This window comes from Crotalus tigris, unplaced genomic scaffold (genome assembly GCF_016545835.1).
Source record: "Crotalus tigris isolate CLP2741 ecotype Arizona unplaced genomic scaffold, ASM1654583v1 scf7180000017550.10884619, whole genome shotgun sequence".
In the NCBI taxonomy this organism is placed as follows: Eukaryota; Metazoa; Chordata; class Lepidosauria; order Squamata; family Viperidae; genus Crotalus; species Crotalus tigris.
This window is the reverse complement of record NW_024096468.1, coordinates 1014294-1032001: the sequence shown is the minus strand read 5'-3', so window position 1 is coordinate 1032001 and position 17708 is coordinate 1014294. Positions and strand designations below refer to the sequence as shown.

Sequence of the window (17708 nt, the reverse complement as noted above, 5' to 3'; positions counted from 1 at the left end):
AGGGATGGGAAGCAAAATCTTCCTAAGGCTTTGTAGAGATCAGATCTTTTAGTTCTCTTCAAGGGAAGAGTTCCCACTTTTAGTATAATATAACTTGTTTTTTTCAGGAACTATTGTTTATTCTGCTCTTTCCTTCTCACAGTTAAGCTACCTACAGTATTTCTGTTTTGTGTTGGGTCTTCAAGCCAGAGAGAACTGTCTTATTATTGGTGTTGGTTGTCTCTTTAGGGTTTTTAGCTTCTATATACTCATTCAGCCACTGGATTCCTCCTTAAATTTCATTAACCATGGCATGAAGATTACTCAGTTTTTACATGACACATCTTCATGAAATTAGCTTCCACACATACCCACTCTACTTTGGAATCACATTATTGTTGTAAATGATGATGATGATGATGACGACAACAACAACAATAAATGTTGAAAGGGACTTTAGAGGTCATCTAGTCCAACCCCCTGCTCAGGCAGGAAACCCTATACCATTTCAGACAAATGGCTGTCCAGTGTCTTCTTAAAAACTTCCAGTATTGGAGCATTCACAGCTTCTGGAAGCAAGTTGTTCCACTGATTAATTGTTCTAACTGTCAGGAAATTTCTCCTTAGTTCTAGGTTGCTTCTCTCTTTGGTTAGTTTCCATCCGATACTGCTACTTAGCTATCTAGTTTTAAAGTAGGGGTTTCCATCTTTTTCTGAAATAAATCATGTTTTCTGAATAATTTGTGATGCCTCAATTAGGAAGTCAGTGGCAATAGGATCAAGGGCTGGGGATCTCCCATACTATTGGACTTTTAGGCTGTTGCAAGCAAACCTCTCACATCCAGTCACTGAGCACTGTCCTCCACGATCATGTTGGCTTGTACTGTAGTTAAGATCAAACATCTGGTTTCCATAACTATTCACATAATACCTGACCAGACATTATGCAGGGTTCTTATGTATCTGTGTTTGATATTCATCTGGAAGAGCATTATATCTGCTTTAGACATGGGTTTAGTAGTCTCTTTGAAAAGGGTGCCCATCTTGATTTACAAAAAAGGCCTGGTGTTCTGGTCAATTTAAATTTGGAATGAGATGGGTTCTGTCAGTTGTGGCTCTGCTCCAAATGAGTAAAAAATAGGTTTTTCACTATTTCTGATGACAAGGGATTTGTACACAGTAGCTGTACTGTATACTGATCTTATTATGGGAGAGGCTAGATGTATTGGATCTGGGTTGCCAAAATATGAATAGACAGCCGTGAGGATTATGATTTATATAATCTTAGGTTTTGCAGCCCCAAACTGGTAACCTTGTATATATTCCTTTCCCTCCTTCCATGTGCATGTCTATGTGTGTGCATGTGTGTCAAAAAAGTCAAGATAATGAAGGCAAAAATTAAATCAAAGCCCTACCCTTTTGTCCGGCATACACAAATATCAGTGGTGGGATTCAGCTGGTTTTCACCACTTCGACAGAACCGGTAGCTAATTTTTTGTGGCCCAGGCCCAAAACGAACTTCCAGAAGCAGCATCCACACAGAAAACCGGTTGTTCACATATTGAATCCCACCACTGGAAACAATGTGTCTCATCATCAGGTAGGAAATATGGGTAGTCATGTTCTGCTTGTACCACTTCATAATCATTGCCACTACAAGAGTAGAAAACTGGACTAGACACTTAATTGGTTTATTTGTGGGCAGCTCATAAGACACAAGCACACAGTAAACAAAAAACCAGAAAAGTGTAACGCAGCAAAATGCATAAGTTATGTAAAGGTCGCTATGCACAGCATCTGTAGCAAATTCATCCCTCGTTGTATAAATTACAGGTATTTAGGTAACAAAATAAAATAAGACTTCCAAAAATTACCCCAAATGAAACTAAACATTCTAAATACAGTAATAGCTAATTTCGACGCTCTTGCTGGACGATTACGGTAGTAGAGGCTTTGCTGAAAGGCACTAGACTAGCCGACTCCTTAAGTACAAAGGTCCTTCCGAGGCAGAAAGAGATCGCATTGCGCATGCTCTTTCTTTTTCAGCCTTCGTCCTGAGAGCGCTGCCACGGTAAGGCCTGGCTCTTATTAGTCTATCCTCCGCGCATCGTCCGCATCCTACATTTTCACTGTCCGATACTCCTCCTTGGCGCCCTTAGGCACTCTGTTCTTTGCTTTCGTCGCACTCGATTTGGCCGGGGAGAATCGAGACTTGAGAAAAATAGGGATGCCTTTTGGAAGGCGGGCAATTTAGTTATCCAGGCCGTGTCTTCTGTAGAGATAACGTGGGAACTTTTGTGGGATTCTAGGATGGGGGCAGCAAAGTTCGTCCCGTGCATCGCAACTTTTTTTGGAACACATTGTTCAGTAGTGGCCCTGTTTACATCTGCAGTTTGTGGCCCTGTTTACATTAAAAAAAAAATTTCAGAAAAGTTAAAAGTTATGTATAAAGGACGAAGACTTCACTAGAGGTCAACTATCATTTTATACCAAATAATTTTAAAGAGAATTGATTCCTATGCTAGAATTTGTAAGAGATGCATATTGTTATCATGCCTGATGTTTTGTCAATTGAAGCTGCCAAGCATTTCTAGTTTCAATGGAACTTTCACGTCTCATCCTCTAGTTATTGCTATTTTTTCAGAAAGAAATATGTCTCAATGTTGGTGATTTGAGATTTAATTCTTTCTACTTCCGGTTAAAACATGGGATGTGATAAAAAGTGGTCTGTCTTCCTGAGACCACTCCAGTTACTGTAGATTATACTGGCTAGTGGACAAATAATCTTGAGATAATATAGTTTTTCTCTGATGTTTCTCTAATTTTGTAGTGGTTGAGATGCACAAGTATGTCCTTTACCTTTCAGTTTTTTGGCATAGCAGTAAGCTAATGTATTAACCTGTGTAGTGTTTCTTGACAACTAGTGCTACTTTGAACTGGATAAGGGACTGCAGTTGACAACAAAATCTATATTTCCCACAGATGCTGATGCCTAAAAAAAATCGCATTGCAATCTATGAACTCCTTTTTAAGGAGGGTGTGATGGTAGCCAAGAAGGATGTCCACATGCCTAAGCATCCAGAACTAGCTGACAAAAATGTGCCCAACCTCCATGTCATGAAAGCAATGCAGGTAAATGTTTATCTTAACCAGCAAGTTAAACTGATCTTTGAATTGCCTTGATGGTGCAGTTGGTTAGTTTACACCAGGGGTGTCAAACTCCCCAGTTTGACACCCCTGGTTTACACCTAACACTTTTCAATATACTTCTCAGTGCCTTTCTGTCCTTGCAAACCCTTCTTGTATTCCCTTTTGCTCTTTAAATTCTCTGAGAAGCTCATACGTTTCATAAACCCCCACTTTATTGGCCTTTCCATTGCTATCAATTATAAACACTCTTATGTTTGTTTTGCTCTTTTTATTCTCGTTATGACCAAATCACTGCTGTATATTTATTCTGTACTGGTAATTCATTTTTGTATTGATCACATTCACATTCATTCAGCACCCATTCATTCTTGATCCTATCTTTTCTTGTTTTAACACACATACATCTTCCCGCTAAATTCAACTTATTTTTATATTTTTCTGACAAACCTAGCTCTTCTATATAGCAAAATGGGCACAATCATATTCTTACATAATAGCCTTTTTTGCTTTTTTTTTTTGACAAACATTCGTTCCTGCAGACTACATATTACCAACTTCGTTTCTACCAATACTAGTCCCTTGAAAATTCTATTTTCCTGCTTCAAGAAAACATTCCACTATTTATCTTCCACAGATAAATTCCACAGATTTATCTTCTTGCTCTATATATTGCCATTTATGTATAATTTGAACTTGTTCTATTTTCCTAGTCAGACATATCTGTTGTGTTCTTCAATATGTTTAGGCCTTCTTGCCTTGTATAGTCTACCTTTGCTGGGTTCTCAGCTCCCAGCACAGCATTATTTGCATACAAAGATATGCATAAGTTCATGTCCTCAACCATCTTTCAATAAATGCCTGTGGATACCTATCATTGCCACAGGCATTTAGTCTACATGTTTCATTTTAAGAAAGAAAAGTTAGTAATAGGGCATGACTTTTATATTTAAGTAGCGCTCTAGAAATAATTCCAGGAGGTACAGTACTGTCTTAATCCTCCATGGCAGTGTTTCTCAACCTTGACAATTTTAAGGCATGTGAACTTCTGGAAGTTGAAGTCCACATGCCTTAAAATTGTCAAGGTTGAGAAACACTACTCCATGGCAAGCTGATCCTGAGAAAACTTTTGAAGTGGGATTTTAAACGTGCAAATACGGTATTTTCTGTTGTTAGCTCTTGTTGGGATTAAGAGCAGACCTGAGGCTTGAAAAAGTTGCACTTCACGAAGTAGCAGTATTTTTCTAATTCTTGAATATAGAGAGAAGAAAGAACAGTATTATCTGTTTATAATTTTAGAAGATGTGTAGAAACATGGCTGAACAGTTCAGGATAGAAACCTAGTTAGCTTTAATTATATCTTTACAATATTATTCTTTTCTCCAACAACTAATTAGTGTGTCTTCCTAGTCCCTGAAATCTCGAGGCTATGTGAAGGAACAGTTTGCCTGGAGGCATTTTTACTGGTATTTGACCAATGAGGGTATCCAATACCTGCGAGATTATCTCCACCTACCACCTGAAATCGTGCCTGCCACTTTGCGCCGCAGCCGTCCTGAAACAGGCAGACCCAGGCCCAAAGGTGAGTTTTGTTTTGGAAATTTAGAATTTCGCTTTGATAGTTTTGATTTATTAGTGAAATTTTTAATGTTTCTCTGGATTTGGTATTTATTGCCAAGAAAGGAGGTATTTTGGGGGGGTTCTTTAATTTTATTTAAATATTTATATTGCACATCTTGAGTTCAAAGCATATAATAAATCATTAATTAACAATTTAAAATATTCTTTAATGCATTGTTTAAGTTGTAAAATAGTTAACAAAAATTTAAATGATCCTTGAGATCTATTTCTAAAACAAAAATACTAAGTGCTTGCACTACACATTCACATTCAGTACACATTCACATTCACTACACGTTCTCTTTCACACACAGAAATGGTTTACTTAGCAACCATTTTGCTGCAGCCAGTTGCAGTTGCTTTACAAAGAAAATAGCATGTGCTTATTGTGCTAGTGTATTGTATATTGTATTATTGTGCTCTCTTGTCTAAATTGCTTCTGGTTTTGATTATGTTCACATATACTGACAACCAAGCTTTGCATTAGGTGGTTCTTAATTTTTTTGAAATTAGTTCATTAGGGAAATATACTAACATTCACCTTCTCAGAGAATTGTTCATGAGCATTCTAGCAACATACATGAACAATATTTTGTAAAATATAAAGTACTTCTATATCAGTGATACTTAGTCTTCAATTAAATTTTCAGGGCAAGTAGTGAAGTGGTTGTCTATCTATTTAAGTTTTGTTCTGCTTCAGTTTCAAAAGACTCATTAGCTATTAACAATGTGTGAACAGAGCACAGTGTCTATACTTTTTTCCAGTTTTTGTATTATAGCCACTTGTTTTAAGTAATCTCACTTTCACCTGAATTATAGCTCTAAAATGGGTTAGGTTGCCAGGTGAAATGAAAGTGGTAAAGGAATAATTTAAGTTGAAAAGGGGATTTTATTACTGTGTCTGTAAGAATACATGATTATAAAATCGGGCGTAGTTTTCATTGACCTCTTAAATGTTAGTAATAGTTATAAAAAGTGACAAATTTGAAATCATGCACCTTTTAATAAAATATATTCTGGTTCACCAGTTAGAAACTAGAGATGTGGTATACTTCAAATTTGAAGCTAGAAAATTGTCTTGGAATGACATATACCCTCTGCATTTATTGGCACCTCTTGAAGGAAGCCATGCCTTCCGAGGTTTATGATTAACGGCACTATCCCAGGGAGATACACTGTTGAATTAAGAAGATACTGATAGTGCGGGTCACAAGCTGTTTCAGAGATCACATGAATGGGCCTTAATTGAATATGTGTTTTCCTAGGAATATGTGGCTATAGTGTTAACCGAGGAAAAGACACCATTTTTTAAAGGATGTACTGTTGGGTGGCGTGCATGCCTATCCCCACCCCGAAGCACCTTTGGACTTTGTGTTTGAAGTATAGGCAGTCCTTGACTTATGACCACAATTGAGCCCAAAATTTCTGTTGCTAAGTAAAACATTTGTTAAGTGAGTTTTGCCCCTTTTTACAACCTTTCTTGCCACAATTGTTAAGTGAATCACTGTAGCTGTTAAGTGAATCTGACTTTCACATTGCTTGTCAGAAGATCAAAAAAGGTGATCACATGACCCAGGGACACTGCAACCGTCATAAATACGAGTCACTCCAATTTTTGATCATGTGACCATAGGGTGGCTGCAGTGGTCAGGAGTGTGAAAAACCGGTCATAAGTCACTTTTTTGGTGCCGTTGTAACTTTGAACGGTCACTAAATGTACTGTTACAAGTTGAGGACTGCCTGTACAGCACTTCCCTAATGAAGACAGAATTTTGGTCCTGATGGGACATGCTGACTAATTCAGTTATTCCTGTTTTCAGTGTTCGATTAATTAGCTTTGGGTGTATTTCTCATTTAATTCAGAGCTATAGGCACAGTTTGAATTTATTACTATAGGTGGCATTATGATGGATAGTTTATCTAATTAGATTGACAGGATTGGCTTTTAGAATGCTGGACCAGAGTGGATGGGCAGTATAGGAGAAAGAGCTCAAATGAATAGGTTTGGGGCAACTTAAAATAATCAACGAAGTTGATGTGAGGACAAAACAGTTGCCTAGAACCATCATATTTGCACTTGGTTCCAGTGAATCATAAACATACCTTTTCTATGGAAGATGTAGATACAATATTTGCATCTAGTTCTGATTTATTTGGCTTTTACCAAACAATTGATATTATCAATTTTTTGTCTATTTTCAAAAGTAATGAATCTAGTTTCATTGTAAATACTAGCTGAATCATAATTTTGCATCTTCAAACTAAATTGTGATTTTTATTTTTTAGGTTTAGAGGGTGAACGTCCTGCTCGTCTTACACGAGGAGAAGCTGATAGGGATACCTATAGAAGAAGTGCAGCTCCTCGTAAGTGTTAACTTTATTGCTGAACTGAAAAGATAACTATCTTTTGCCATTGTTGTTACGTTCTGTAGTCCTGACCATGAACTTCTGCAAAAGGAAGAATTGTCCTTTCGGTTGTGTTGTGCTTTGGAAAAACTTTGAGCTTAGAAGGATAGTGTTATGGTTGAAAAGAGTTTCCATCAGAGCTTTGTTGTTCTTAACAAGCAAGGGAAGGAACACTTGCTAGGGTAAGAATATATACTGACTTCAGCAGTAAAATTACATAACTGATTATACGTTGTACTGGACTTCTAGTATTCTAATAAACTTTAGGCACATCTACATGTGATAGGAATCTTCATATATGGCATTCTTAACCGTATACTATTTTTTGCTATTAGCTGGTGCAGACAAAAAGGCAGAAGCTGGTGCTGGGTCAGCTACTGAATTTCAGTTTGTAAGTATAATGTATTTTACTATGTTTAATGCATGCTAAAAATATGTGGCAGTTTAAATATAAAAGTGAAAGAACAGTATGCCCTGATGATTAAGTAATGCAAAATTCCATCAAGCATTAATCACGAGAATGTAATTGTATTCACCTTCCAAGAGGAAACATCTCATTGCATTAAAAATGTTACTGTTAATAGAATTTAGATTATCATTAGCTGTACAGGTAGAAATGTAGATCCAAGTATTAATTGCCAGTAAATGTAAAATACTGTTTATGGGTGTATTTTTTGCTTGTTTCAGCAGTAACGATGTGGTACACCTAGGGACCTTCCTTCATCATACGAATAATAGCAACTAAATAGAGAAAATATTTACTAATATAGAATTGCTTCTTTTTCATTTTGAGTTATGGCTCTCTTTAATTGCCTTCTTTTCCCAAGCATAATATGAGGGCTACTTGGAGGGTATTAGTAAGTTTAATTTAGCCAGTTATTGACCAAATTGCACCATGATTGAAATACTTAAACTTAAAAAGAAATACTTTTGAATATTTGAGCTATGACTTCTTATGTTTTGCTCCTGCCCTTTAGTTTTTCTACCTGGGGTATAGAAAAGAATCTTTTTGTCCAAATGCCCAATAGTTTGAATGGTGGCATCGTTACCCTACTTTAATGTTCCTAGTTTGTTTACTTTTAAGTCCTGTCAACTCTCTTTTTCTTTGACTCATGCAGTAATTGTGGAACAATTTTAATGTTTTCTTTTTAATTTACAGAGAGGTGGATTTGGACGTGGGCGTGGTCAACCCCCTCAGTAGAAAACTTGCTGTTATTTGCATCTTGTGTATAATAAAAATGTGAAAAAAATCACTATTCTTGAATCATTTAATTAACATGCTGAAATGGTGATGCATTTATAAGCTGCAAGATTCTAATTCTTGCTTTATGTGGAAGTTATACCCCAAAAATGGATTTACGGGAAATCTTGGCTGTTTTAAAGGTACACTCTAAATTTTCAAGGGTTCAAAGGAGGTCCTCAATTAGATTAAGACTTTGTAGTAGCCGTTATTTCCTGATCTTACTAGCCATATAGTGTCAATCTCATGCCCTGATAGTGTCATTCTCTTTGTTGAAATAGATGGTGATTTGTATGAATTAACTAATTCTGTGTATAGTTTACTCTGATCTTTAATTTTGGTTTCCTTGACTCATATCATTGGAGTTTTGGTTTATGTTGCTATTACAGTATGTTGCAGCATTTTTCATCTGTGAGCCCAAGATGGCTCACATGAAGGTTGGTCTCATCTAGTTTTATTCTTGGAACAGCAACCATGGTGAAATGAGTTGGGCTTAAGAAAGTGTGTGATTGGTCTAAAGCCATCCAGTTCAGGGCTTTTCAACCAGTGGTATGGGTACCACCTGTGGTACATTGGCACCTGGCAGGTGGTATGTGACCATCCTAGAAAAGTAGTGGGGGAGGGGAATGAACTGAACCGGTGGCAGCACCGCACAAGCCTGAGTGAGAGATGGCTGGAGCTGCAGGGCTGTCAGGGCTCAGCGGAATCGCCAGGATCAGCGCTTCTTCGGGACTGTCAAGGCTCAGTGGAAGCGCCAGGATCAGCACCAGGCTCCAGCTGGAGCTCGGCGCTGATCCTGGCGCTTCTGAGCCCTGAAGAAGCGCCGATCAGATGGAATGTTGCAGCATCTCCAAGGTCTTATAATTTACATTTAGATGCTTGGCAACTGATTCATATTTATGACAGTCACAGTGTCCCAGGGTCATGTGAAGTGACCAAAACCTGCTGCAAACACCCAGCAGACGGGGGGAATAAAAACCAAACACCACACCACACCACCCCCACTGCCAATCCTCAACAGAAATGCTCACAACAATGAAAACCTCGGACAGAAGGAAGAGCACTGCCGGGTGGGCAGGCAAGTGCCTTGCTTGGCTGTGGCTGGGGGGCACTTTTTCAGTGCCATTGTAACTTCAAACAGTCACTAAGCAAACTGTTGTAAGTCAACTACCTGTACGTTCCCCCCCCCCTTTTTTTGGTCAAGTTTTTGACACCTTGCTAGGCGATTGGTGGTACTCGGATATTGCCATATCCTAAAAGTAGTACAATGGGTGAAAAGATTGAAAAGCCCTGATCCAATTAACTTACTATAGTTAAGTGAGGATTTAAATCTGGTCCCAGTTCCAAAACTGAATATCTACCCTTTTCCTGGTTCTAGCTGTTAACAACTGCTGAAAATGGAATGTTGGGGAACTACCTCTGACATGCAGTTCTAGCCATTAATCATTATAACTGTATTATAGCTCACTATTCATTTTACCAATAGAGGGTTGAAAAAATTCTCCCTAGCATTCAATAATGATGTTAATATTGGAATTTATATATGTGTTGTATTTAATGGCCTCTTATGTCCAGATGAAGCATGTGGCTGGATTTAGTCTCATGGAAGTGATCTGGAGATTTAAATGGCTTATGGTATAGAATGGGCATAGACACTTTATTTTGTATGTATTTTGCTCCTAGAAGCACGAAGCCGAAAACACCAGCCTGAAGATGACGAATGGGACTTCGTCGAAATGTCGCCAAGACACTTCCAATTTTACGTGGGAGAAAACCCGAATAACCACAGACCTACAAAGTATATATACATATATACTTTAAATATTTTTTTTATCATGGCAGCTATGTCTGAACATTGAGCAAGAATTTAAGTCTTCAAGCTCATGGTGCTATTTGAAATAGATTTCAATTTGCTGCATAGCCAATTCTGTGTAAAATATTTCTGCAATTGTGATTATGCACGTAACCCTAATCTTGAATTTATTTTTAATAACTTGGTAAGATCTTAACAAAAATCCCATTCTCAACATTACTGATTGCATATGGTGATTTAGCCTTAGTTTATGGAGTGTGTAGATTGAAAACCAAAAATTTATTTACTATCGAATGGCTTATTGTGGAGAACCAAACCCCTCAATATGCAAAATACTGCTGATATAAAAAAGGTCCTGAGATACTCAGTAATCTCTTGCTCACCAGCAATAATTTCAAATAATACATTTTATCAGTCAATTTTGAATTTAAAAATTGTAGATCCATAATAGAGCTAATTTGTTGATATTTAATTTGTTGATATTCTTGCTTAATTTTAGATGAAGATACGGCCTACTAAATATGTTATTGGAGTTCAGATGATGATGATAAAGTGTCAACAGTTTTAGAAATATCCCATGTAACTGGTCATTATTATTATTTTTTTTTACAGAAGAATAGTTGTGATATCCTTTGCTAATGCATTTATTCATATTATACTTATTCATCAACACTAGAATAAGAAATCTCTTATTCCATTTATTTTCTTATTTGAAAAATGAAAATACAGGTGCCAGGCTTTATACAAAATGACCAATAAAAGTAAACAGGACATAATCAGAAATATATTTTAAATTGTGTGTATTGAGAAAGCAAATTTGAGTTTGCCTTACAGAGTTTTTCAGAACTTGGTGTTAATTGTTTGGCCTAATAATTTTTACTTTTTTATGTAGAAATAGAGATGGGCACCAGTATCTAAAGTTCTTTTGTGAAATATTTGTGGGTATTTTTTTCAATTTCTTCAAAAGCACTAAATTTAGGATTGGTACCAAAAATAGTAACACATTCCATTTGATTTCCATCAGTTGCTATTTCTGACTTACAGAATTTCCAGATATTCCAAATAATTGTCAAATCCAATCTCAGCTTCAGCTTCATAATTTTATTAGTCAGTACATTAATTATTCATGTGAAATAGGCTGGGCTGAATGAACCATTTTGGTGTGGTTAAGGTGTTAGGCTAAAAACTGGGAAACTGTTCTAGTTCTACTTTCGTCATGAAGCCAGCTGGATGACCTTGGGCCACACTGCAGGGACTAACTAGGCAATTGCAAGAATCAACGCTGACTGATGGCACAGGGGAAAAAAAAAGCTGAGTGCGATTCATTCAAAGTCAATGAATTTCAGTAGTTGACGAGGAAGCTTAAACCTGAAACTCCTCACTGCTATATCTATACTTTTAGGCAGCACTGCGTTGTCTCTTAGTTTACAAGATATTTTATAAAAATGATTTGAGTCACTGGAGAGGATTATTGTAGGATTTCTGTGGCTTCTGGAGGAATGTCATGTCATGAGCATACACACCAGCAAGCTGAATGCTGAAATAACTTCTGGAATTGATCTTTACCTAAAAATAACTGCTGAATGCTTATAATCTATATACGATTAAAACTCTCATGACCTTTAATTGAGTGAAACAGTGCATCATAGGGCAGCAACTTTTGGACCAAGGTACCCCAAGTAGGCTAAATTACAGCATGCCTCCAAATCTGGGACCCATGACTCCTAAGAGAACTAAATTTGGGGAAGTTGTGGTTGCTTCAGAACTACTGGCTGCTTCGGGTGCAGTCACATGGTCTTCATTTTCAATATTCCATTGAATATTCCAGCCAGTCTTGCAATCCATCATTCCCTCCCTGGCCAAGCAGCAACCACTTAACCTGTTTGGTGGAAAGGGAAGGGATATTTCTGATGCTCCCTGCCAGATTCCCTCAAGGAGACAAGTTGGGGAAGCCGGCAGGAAGTCAAAAGTTGCTCTTGCTCCCACTCCTCCTCTGTCCTCCCTAGGTCATTCTGGTTGTGTGTTTAGGTAAAGAAATATCTCTGACTCAACAGGGCATGACTTGTCTAATGGTTTTTGCAAGTTAACCACTTTTTGTTCTAATCATTGTGATTATGAATGGCTAACTAATAAGCTTGCATGTTATAGCAGAATATGAAATCCCATAAAGAATACATTGCCTAGTGACAAAATATGTTGGTCTGAATGGGAGTTATAACTATTGCAAAACTTGACAGCTTTCTCCTAACAAGTTTAATTTAGTACAGGTAGTTCTCAACCTCAGTTGGTACCAGAATTTCTGTTGCAAAGCAAAGTGGTGGTTAAGTAAGTTGTGCCCAATTTTACAGCCTTTTTTGCTGCTTTTGTTAAGTGAATCATAGGATTAAGTGAATCCAGCTTCCTCCATTGACTTTGCTTGGTGGAAGCTGTTTGGGAAGGTTGCAAATGGAAAGCACATGACCCTGGGATGCCACAACCATTGTAAATATATGCGTTTCCAAAGGCCCAAACAGGGATGCTGCTGATTGTAAATGTGGTTACTAGTCATACGTCACTTTTTTCAATGCCATTTTAATTTTGAACAGCCACTAAACAATTGGTTGTAAGCCAGAAACTACTTGCATAGTAAGTTTTAGACAATTATTCAATTACAGGTAGTCCTAGTTTAATGACTACAATTGGGATCTACAACTTAGTTGTTAAGGGAAGCAGCTGCAACTATTATGTTCTTGTTTCAGCTTTCTTTTGCTTTACAGACCTGCAAAGATAGTAAATGCAAGGATTGATCGTTAAGTTTCTTTTTCATCATTTACATAACTGAATGGTTGCTAAACACAAAGGAAAAATACCTGTATATATTCAGATACAGTATCACAAAATTTGTCTATAATTGCTAACAGCTCAGTTTTGGAACAGATGGATTTTTCCTTTGATGTATTGATTTCTTTGAGCTATTTAGATATATATTGAATCACTGAATCTTTCTAATGTTAAAACAACAGTTCTATTTTTAACAGTATTCGTAAATGCTGTTATTCATATATTTAGTGACTCCAATAGAATATATTTTTATTTCCTATTCAAATGGAATACGCTTATTCACAAGGATGTGGTTTATGAATTCTGTTTCTTCAAGTAAAGCTCCATTATTTCAGTTTTGCCCATATGTGGTAACTGTTTCCTTCTAAATAATATACAGCATTGGAAATATCCTATTAATTTTGGAAAATAATCTCAATCTGTACAATCCATTTAGAAAATGATGATCCTTCAGTCTTATCTGGACATCTAGGCAGAAACCAGCTAGAGATGTAATGCAGAGCTGGCAACTCATGGGTAATATCACACAGATCATACTGCTAGCAGTTGCTAGAATAACTGATTACCAGCAGCACATTTTTCTCACTTGAAGATGTAATTGGAAGTCAGAGGGCACTGGGAGACAAACTGAATTTTTACCCTTCCATGCTCCATTTTAAATAATGTATACACTTTGAGGTCAATTTTTGGCATTTGGGATAGATTATGGTATTTTCAAGGATGAAAGTGGAAATAGTTTTAAATCTCAGAAATTATCTATTCCTATCCCACGTTCAACCTTGAAAAAATAACTTTCCACATTACTTGCAATCAAGGAAAGGGAGGTGAATTACTTACCCCTATATTAATGAAATATAACCTGAGTGTATTTTACTTATCCAAACAAGGAATATTTTAATGTTTTTATTTCTTCAATGTTAGGGCTAGTAAAAAAAATTAAAAGGCAAACTATGAAAAAAATTGGATTCAAAATTTATGAATCCATACTTGGCTTAATTGGAATTCTCTCCCCAAATTCTTCGCACTTTCATTGTCATCCCCAGCAAGCAGGATCCTTCAGTCTTTTAAATTTTTCTTTCATGAATTTCAAGCATACATCTCTGCTTTTTCCCTTTTTATATTTTCCTAATTTGTCCCATGGTTCTTGGCAGCAGTGATTTTTTTTGATAAAAGAGAAAATGTCCATGGAAGCACAATAAAAATGGTGAGGAATTTGGAAGCTAAATTCTGTGAAGAAAGGTTTAAGAATTGTGTACATTTATGCTAAAAAGAAAAAGCTAAGGGGAGACATAGTAACAGTTGTATACTGGCTGTGGATTCATCCTCTAGTGCCCCTGGATAGGACAGGAGCCATTGAGTGGAAACTTTCCAAAGGGAGACCCAAACTTGAAAAATTTTCATCTGAGAGCTATTCAACATAGTTTGCCTCATGAGTTCTGGATGCTCTATCAATTAGATTTTCAAATGTGTGATAGCCATTTGTATGGGATAGTATGCAGATTCCTGCCATGGACAGGTGTTTGGACTAATCTTGAAAGTTTGTTCCAAATCTTTCTTCAGAGACAGGGTTTGTTTAAAAGCAACAAATGCAGAATGGTTAGTTCAGGACCCTTAATAGTTCTGATGTGATTCACTGCCGATATTTTGTAATAGTTTGGTACAATGTATGCCCATAATGGGAAACAGACTGTTTATACCATGGAAATTCCTCTGAGAGAGGACATTTATTATACACACAAACAAAAGTATACTGTATTTTAGATATATTTTCCTTATAAGGAATAGAGAAAGTGGATGTGTATTTTGAGGGAAAAAAATTATAATGAAGCACAAATTACATTTTGTAAAGTTTTAGAGATTCTTTTTTTAATCTCCCATTAAACCTCCTCCACTGAGCATCTGTGTAGTCAGCATTGTGCACATGGCAACAGCATATACCCTGTAGAATTCTAATGTGATTCCATTGTTAATACAAATGCAATTACTCAAAACTGTTCTTCTCACATTTTTCAAATAAATAGAGGTATGCAGGCAATTAAAATTAAATGTCAGTTCAACAATATGTCATGTCGTGTAATATGTTTGAACCCAATATGTTTCATGTTTGAAACTGAAACTAACACCAGCCTAGGCTTTGATCCTTGAACTCGGGTCCTTTTAGCATTGGAGCTGACAATATTATTGAGAGCATACCTATCCTATACTTAAAAAACCTTCCAAATATGGCAATACTCTTATTATATCTGCAATAGCCGTTTAGCAGTCCCGTTTAGTGAGCCCTTTTGGATAAAGACTTGGAAGTTCACACACAAGGTCATGCAGTTGAATTTCAGAGCATTTATTGGATAAAATTGCTTGAATTTATTTCCAGTTAAACACCAGTCCTAATACAGGTCCACTTTAGGTGCAATAGGCACAGTCTGTCCCTATTATCTGGGAAAGGTTTGAACAGGGTCCTCTTGAATTTGAATTCAGCAGTCGTTAAATCTGTATTCTTCCTGGCTAGCTAAGGCTGCTTGGGGGGTGATATAGTTAGAATTTTTCCTTGAGATAAGTGTTCTGCCTCTTAAAGAGACATAGGTTTGCTCCTCAAGAAGCCATTACTGGACCCCAACATATTGAATAATTTTCATCCATTATCCAATCTCTCACTTTTGGGATGGTTGTAAATAAGGTGGTCATATAACACTTTCAATAGGTGAATTGGATTATCTGGACTCTTAGGTCAGAATTCAAGCCTAGACATGGGATGGAAATGGCATTGATTGCACTTTTGGGTGATTTCTGGCAATAGCAAGATAGGGGTAGTGTAGTTATCCTGGTTCTTACTGATGTCTCACCGGCATTCAATACCATCAACCACGGTATCCTATATTAGCTTCACGGGGGGAGGAGTGGGCGGCACTGTAATGTTCTTGTTTCCTTCCTTACTATAGGACCAATAGCAGTGTTGATCAAGAATGAGAGGTCTCAGTCTTGGCCCCTACTAGTTGGGGTTCCGCAGGGTTTGGTACTCTCTCGTATTTTAACATCCATATAAAGCTCTTGGGTAACCAGGCGGCAGTTTTGGCTAGAAAGTCTTTATATAGACCTTTATACAGTGTTGTTCTCCAACTGCACCCATTCCTGGATCATGATGCTCTACTCATATTTATTTATGCTTTATTTATGCTTTGGTCACCCCCTAAATGGAGTACTGTAATGTGATTTAAATGGAACTTGCCGGTTAAGCTTCCAGATATTTCAGTATCTAAAAGGTTAACTGGTACAAAATGTGGTGGCATGGGCAGTTATGCATGCTCTTAGGATTGCACACATTATACCTCTGCTCCATGAATTGCATTGGTTACCAGTTTGCTTCCAGGTTCAATTCGAGATGTGGGATTTCACCTTTAATACCCTATGTTGAGTCCTCGAGTCAACGGCGAATGAATAGAGCACATTCTGTAATTCCAACAGCCTTTTATTTCAGTAGTTCTCTCTCCGTCACAGCTCTGAGGCTAGCAGGCCTCTCTGTCTCCTTTAATAGAATCCCCGGGCAAAAAGCTAACATTCTGGTGCGCTTCCGCGCCTTGTGTATGCACGCGAAGCCGGCGCCACTCAGTCTGGTCCCAGGCAGCTTGCAACTGCCCAGGACCATTGCAACGTCCCGAGCCTGCCTTTGCAAGCTCAGGACACAACACCCTACATATTATGGGACCAGGTTAAGTGAGGGACTACCTCTCCCTAGTTACATCTACCCAGTCCAGCAGGAGAAGCATGTTACGGCTCCATCTGACAGGACCCAGGAGATGAGCCTTTCCTGCCCTGGCTAGCCCCAATCCTATTAGTCTTCTGGGAATCTCTTAAAACATGGTTTTTCCAGTAGCCTTGGGAACCCCATGAAAAGAGGGAGCTTACAAACTGTTATATTGTATATAGGGGGTTGGTCTAATGACCAAATGACTGAATATAAATCCTTCCATTCCCCATCAATCAGAACTGATTGGATGAGAAGTCAAATGGTCTAGTAGCCTTTTGGAAAAGCATCTTTGGGTCAGATAAGGCTCCTTTCTCACTAAGTAAAATACTGGCTTTCTCATTAAATTTTGAGACAATAAACTATCACAGCTTATAGGTTATTAAAACAACAGCAATGCATGTTATTCAGGAGGCAAGTTGCATTGCCGTCACCTGCTCCTTTATAGGGCAGAGGTTAACTTTGCTGCTGAGGAAACAGGCTATTTTTTTTCTTTCGGCAGACATCTTGTATTTAGATCCCATTCCTGTCAACTCTGAAGGAAGTTTGCCTTCTCTTATTCCTGCCTTTCATCTACGAAAAGCCAGATTAAGTCAAAGGAGAAAAGATGATGTGTTGTTGTGGTGGATTGGGGCCAGTCGAGGCAACTTTTTAAATAAAAACTAATTCCTTTTACGCGGACACGCCACTCTATCAATGACATTCATCAGGATCGATCCACTTGCTTCAGGATATCCTTAGGGTAAAAGGTTCGAAAGCCGAACAGGGCGGGGCATTGTACATTGTGAGTGACAAAATCTTAACAGCTTTAATGCTCGGAAAATATGATTTCTCACGAAACCTAACAGATTAAGGCACTCGCCGAGATACGAAACGTCCATTTCTTTTAGAGTAGCTTCAAATACGCCATTCTCGTTTTTTTCTTGCCATCCCAGAGGAGACAC

The 17708-nt window shown here is 37.6% G+C and overlaps 1 protein-coding gene across 1 annotated transcript; it reads left to right on the top strand.

The window, feature by feature from the left end:
- Positions 1–1953: 1953 nt before the first annotated feature.
- RPS10 (ribosomal protein S10) lies at positions 1954–8405 on the top strand. The gene is made up of 6 exons (XM_039338887.1): positions 1954–2050; positions 2962–3111; positions 4537–4708; positions 7033–7110; positions 7488–7543; positions 8312–8405. The coding sequence occupies exons 2-6, from the start codon at positions 2962–2964 to the stop codon at positions 8351–8353; spliced, it is 498 nt and encodes a 165-aa protein (XP_039194821.1). The 5' UTR covers positions 1954–2050; the 3' UTR covers positions 8354–8405.
- Positions 8406–17708: the final 9303 nt, after the last annotated feature.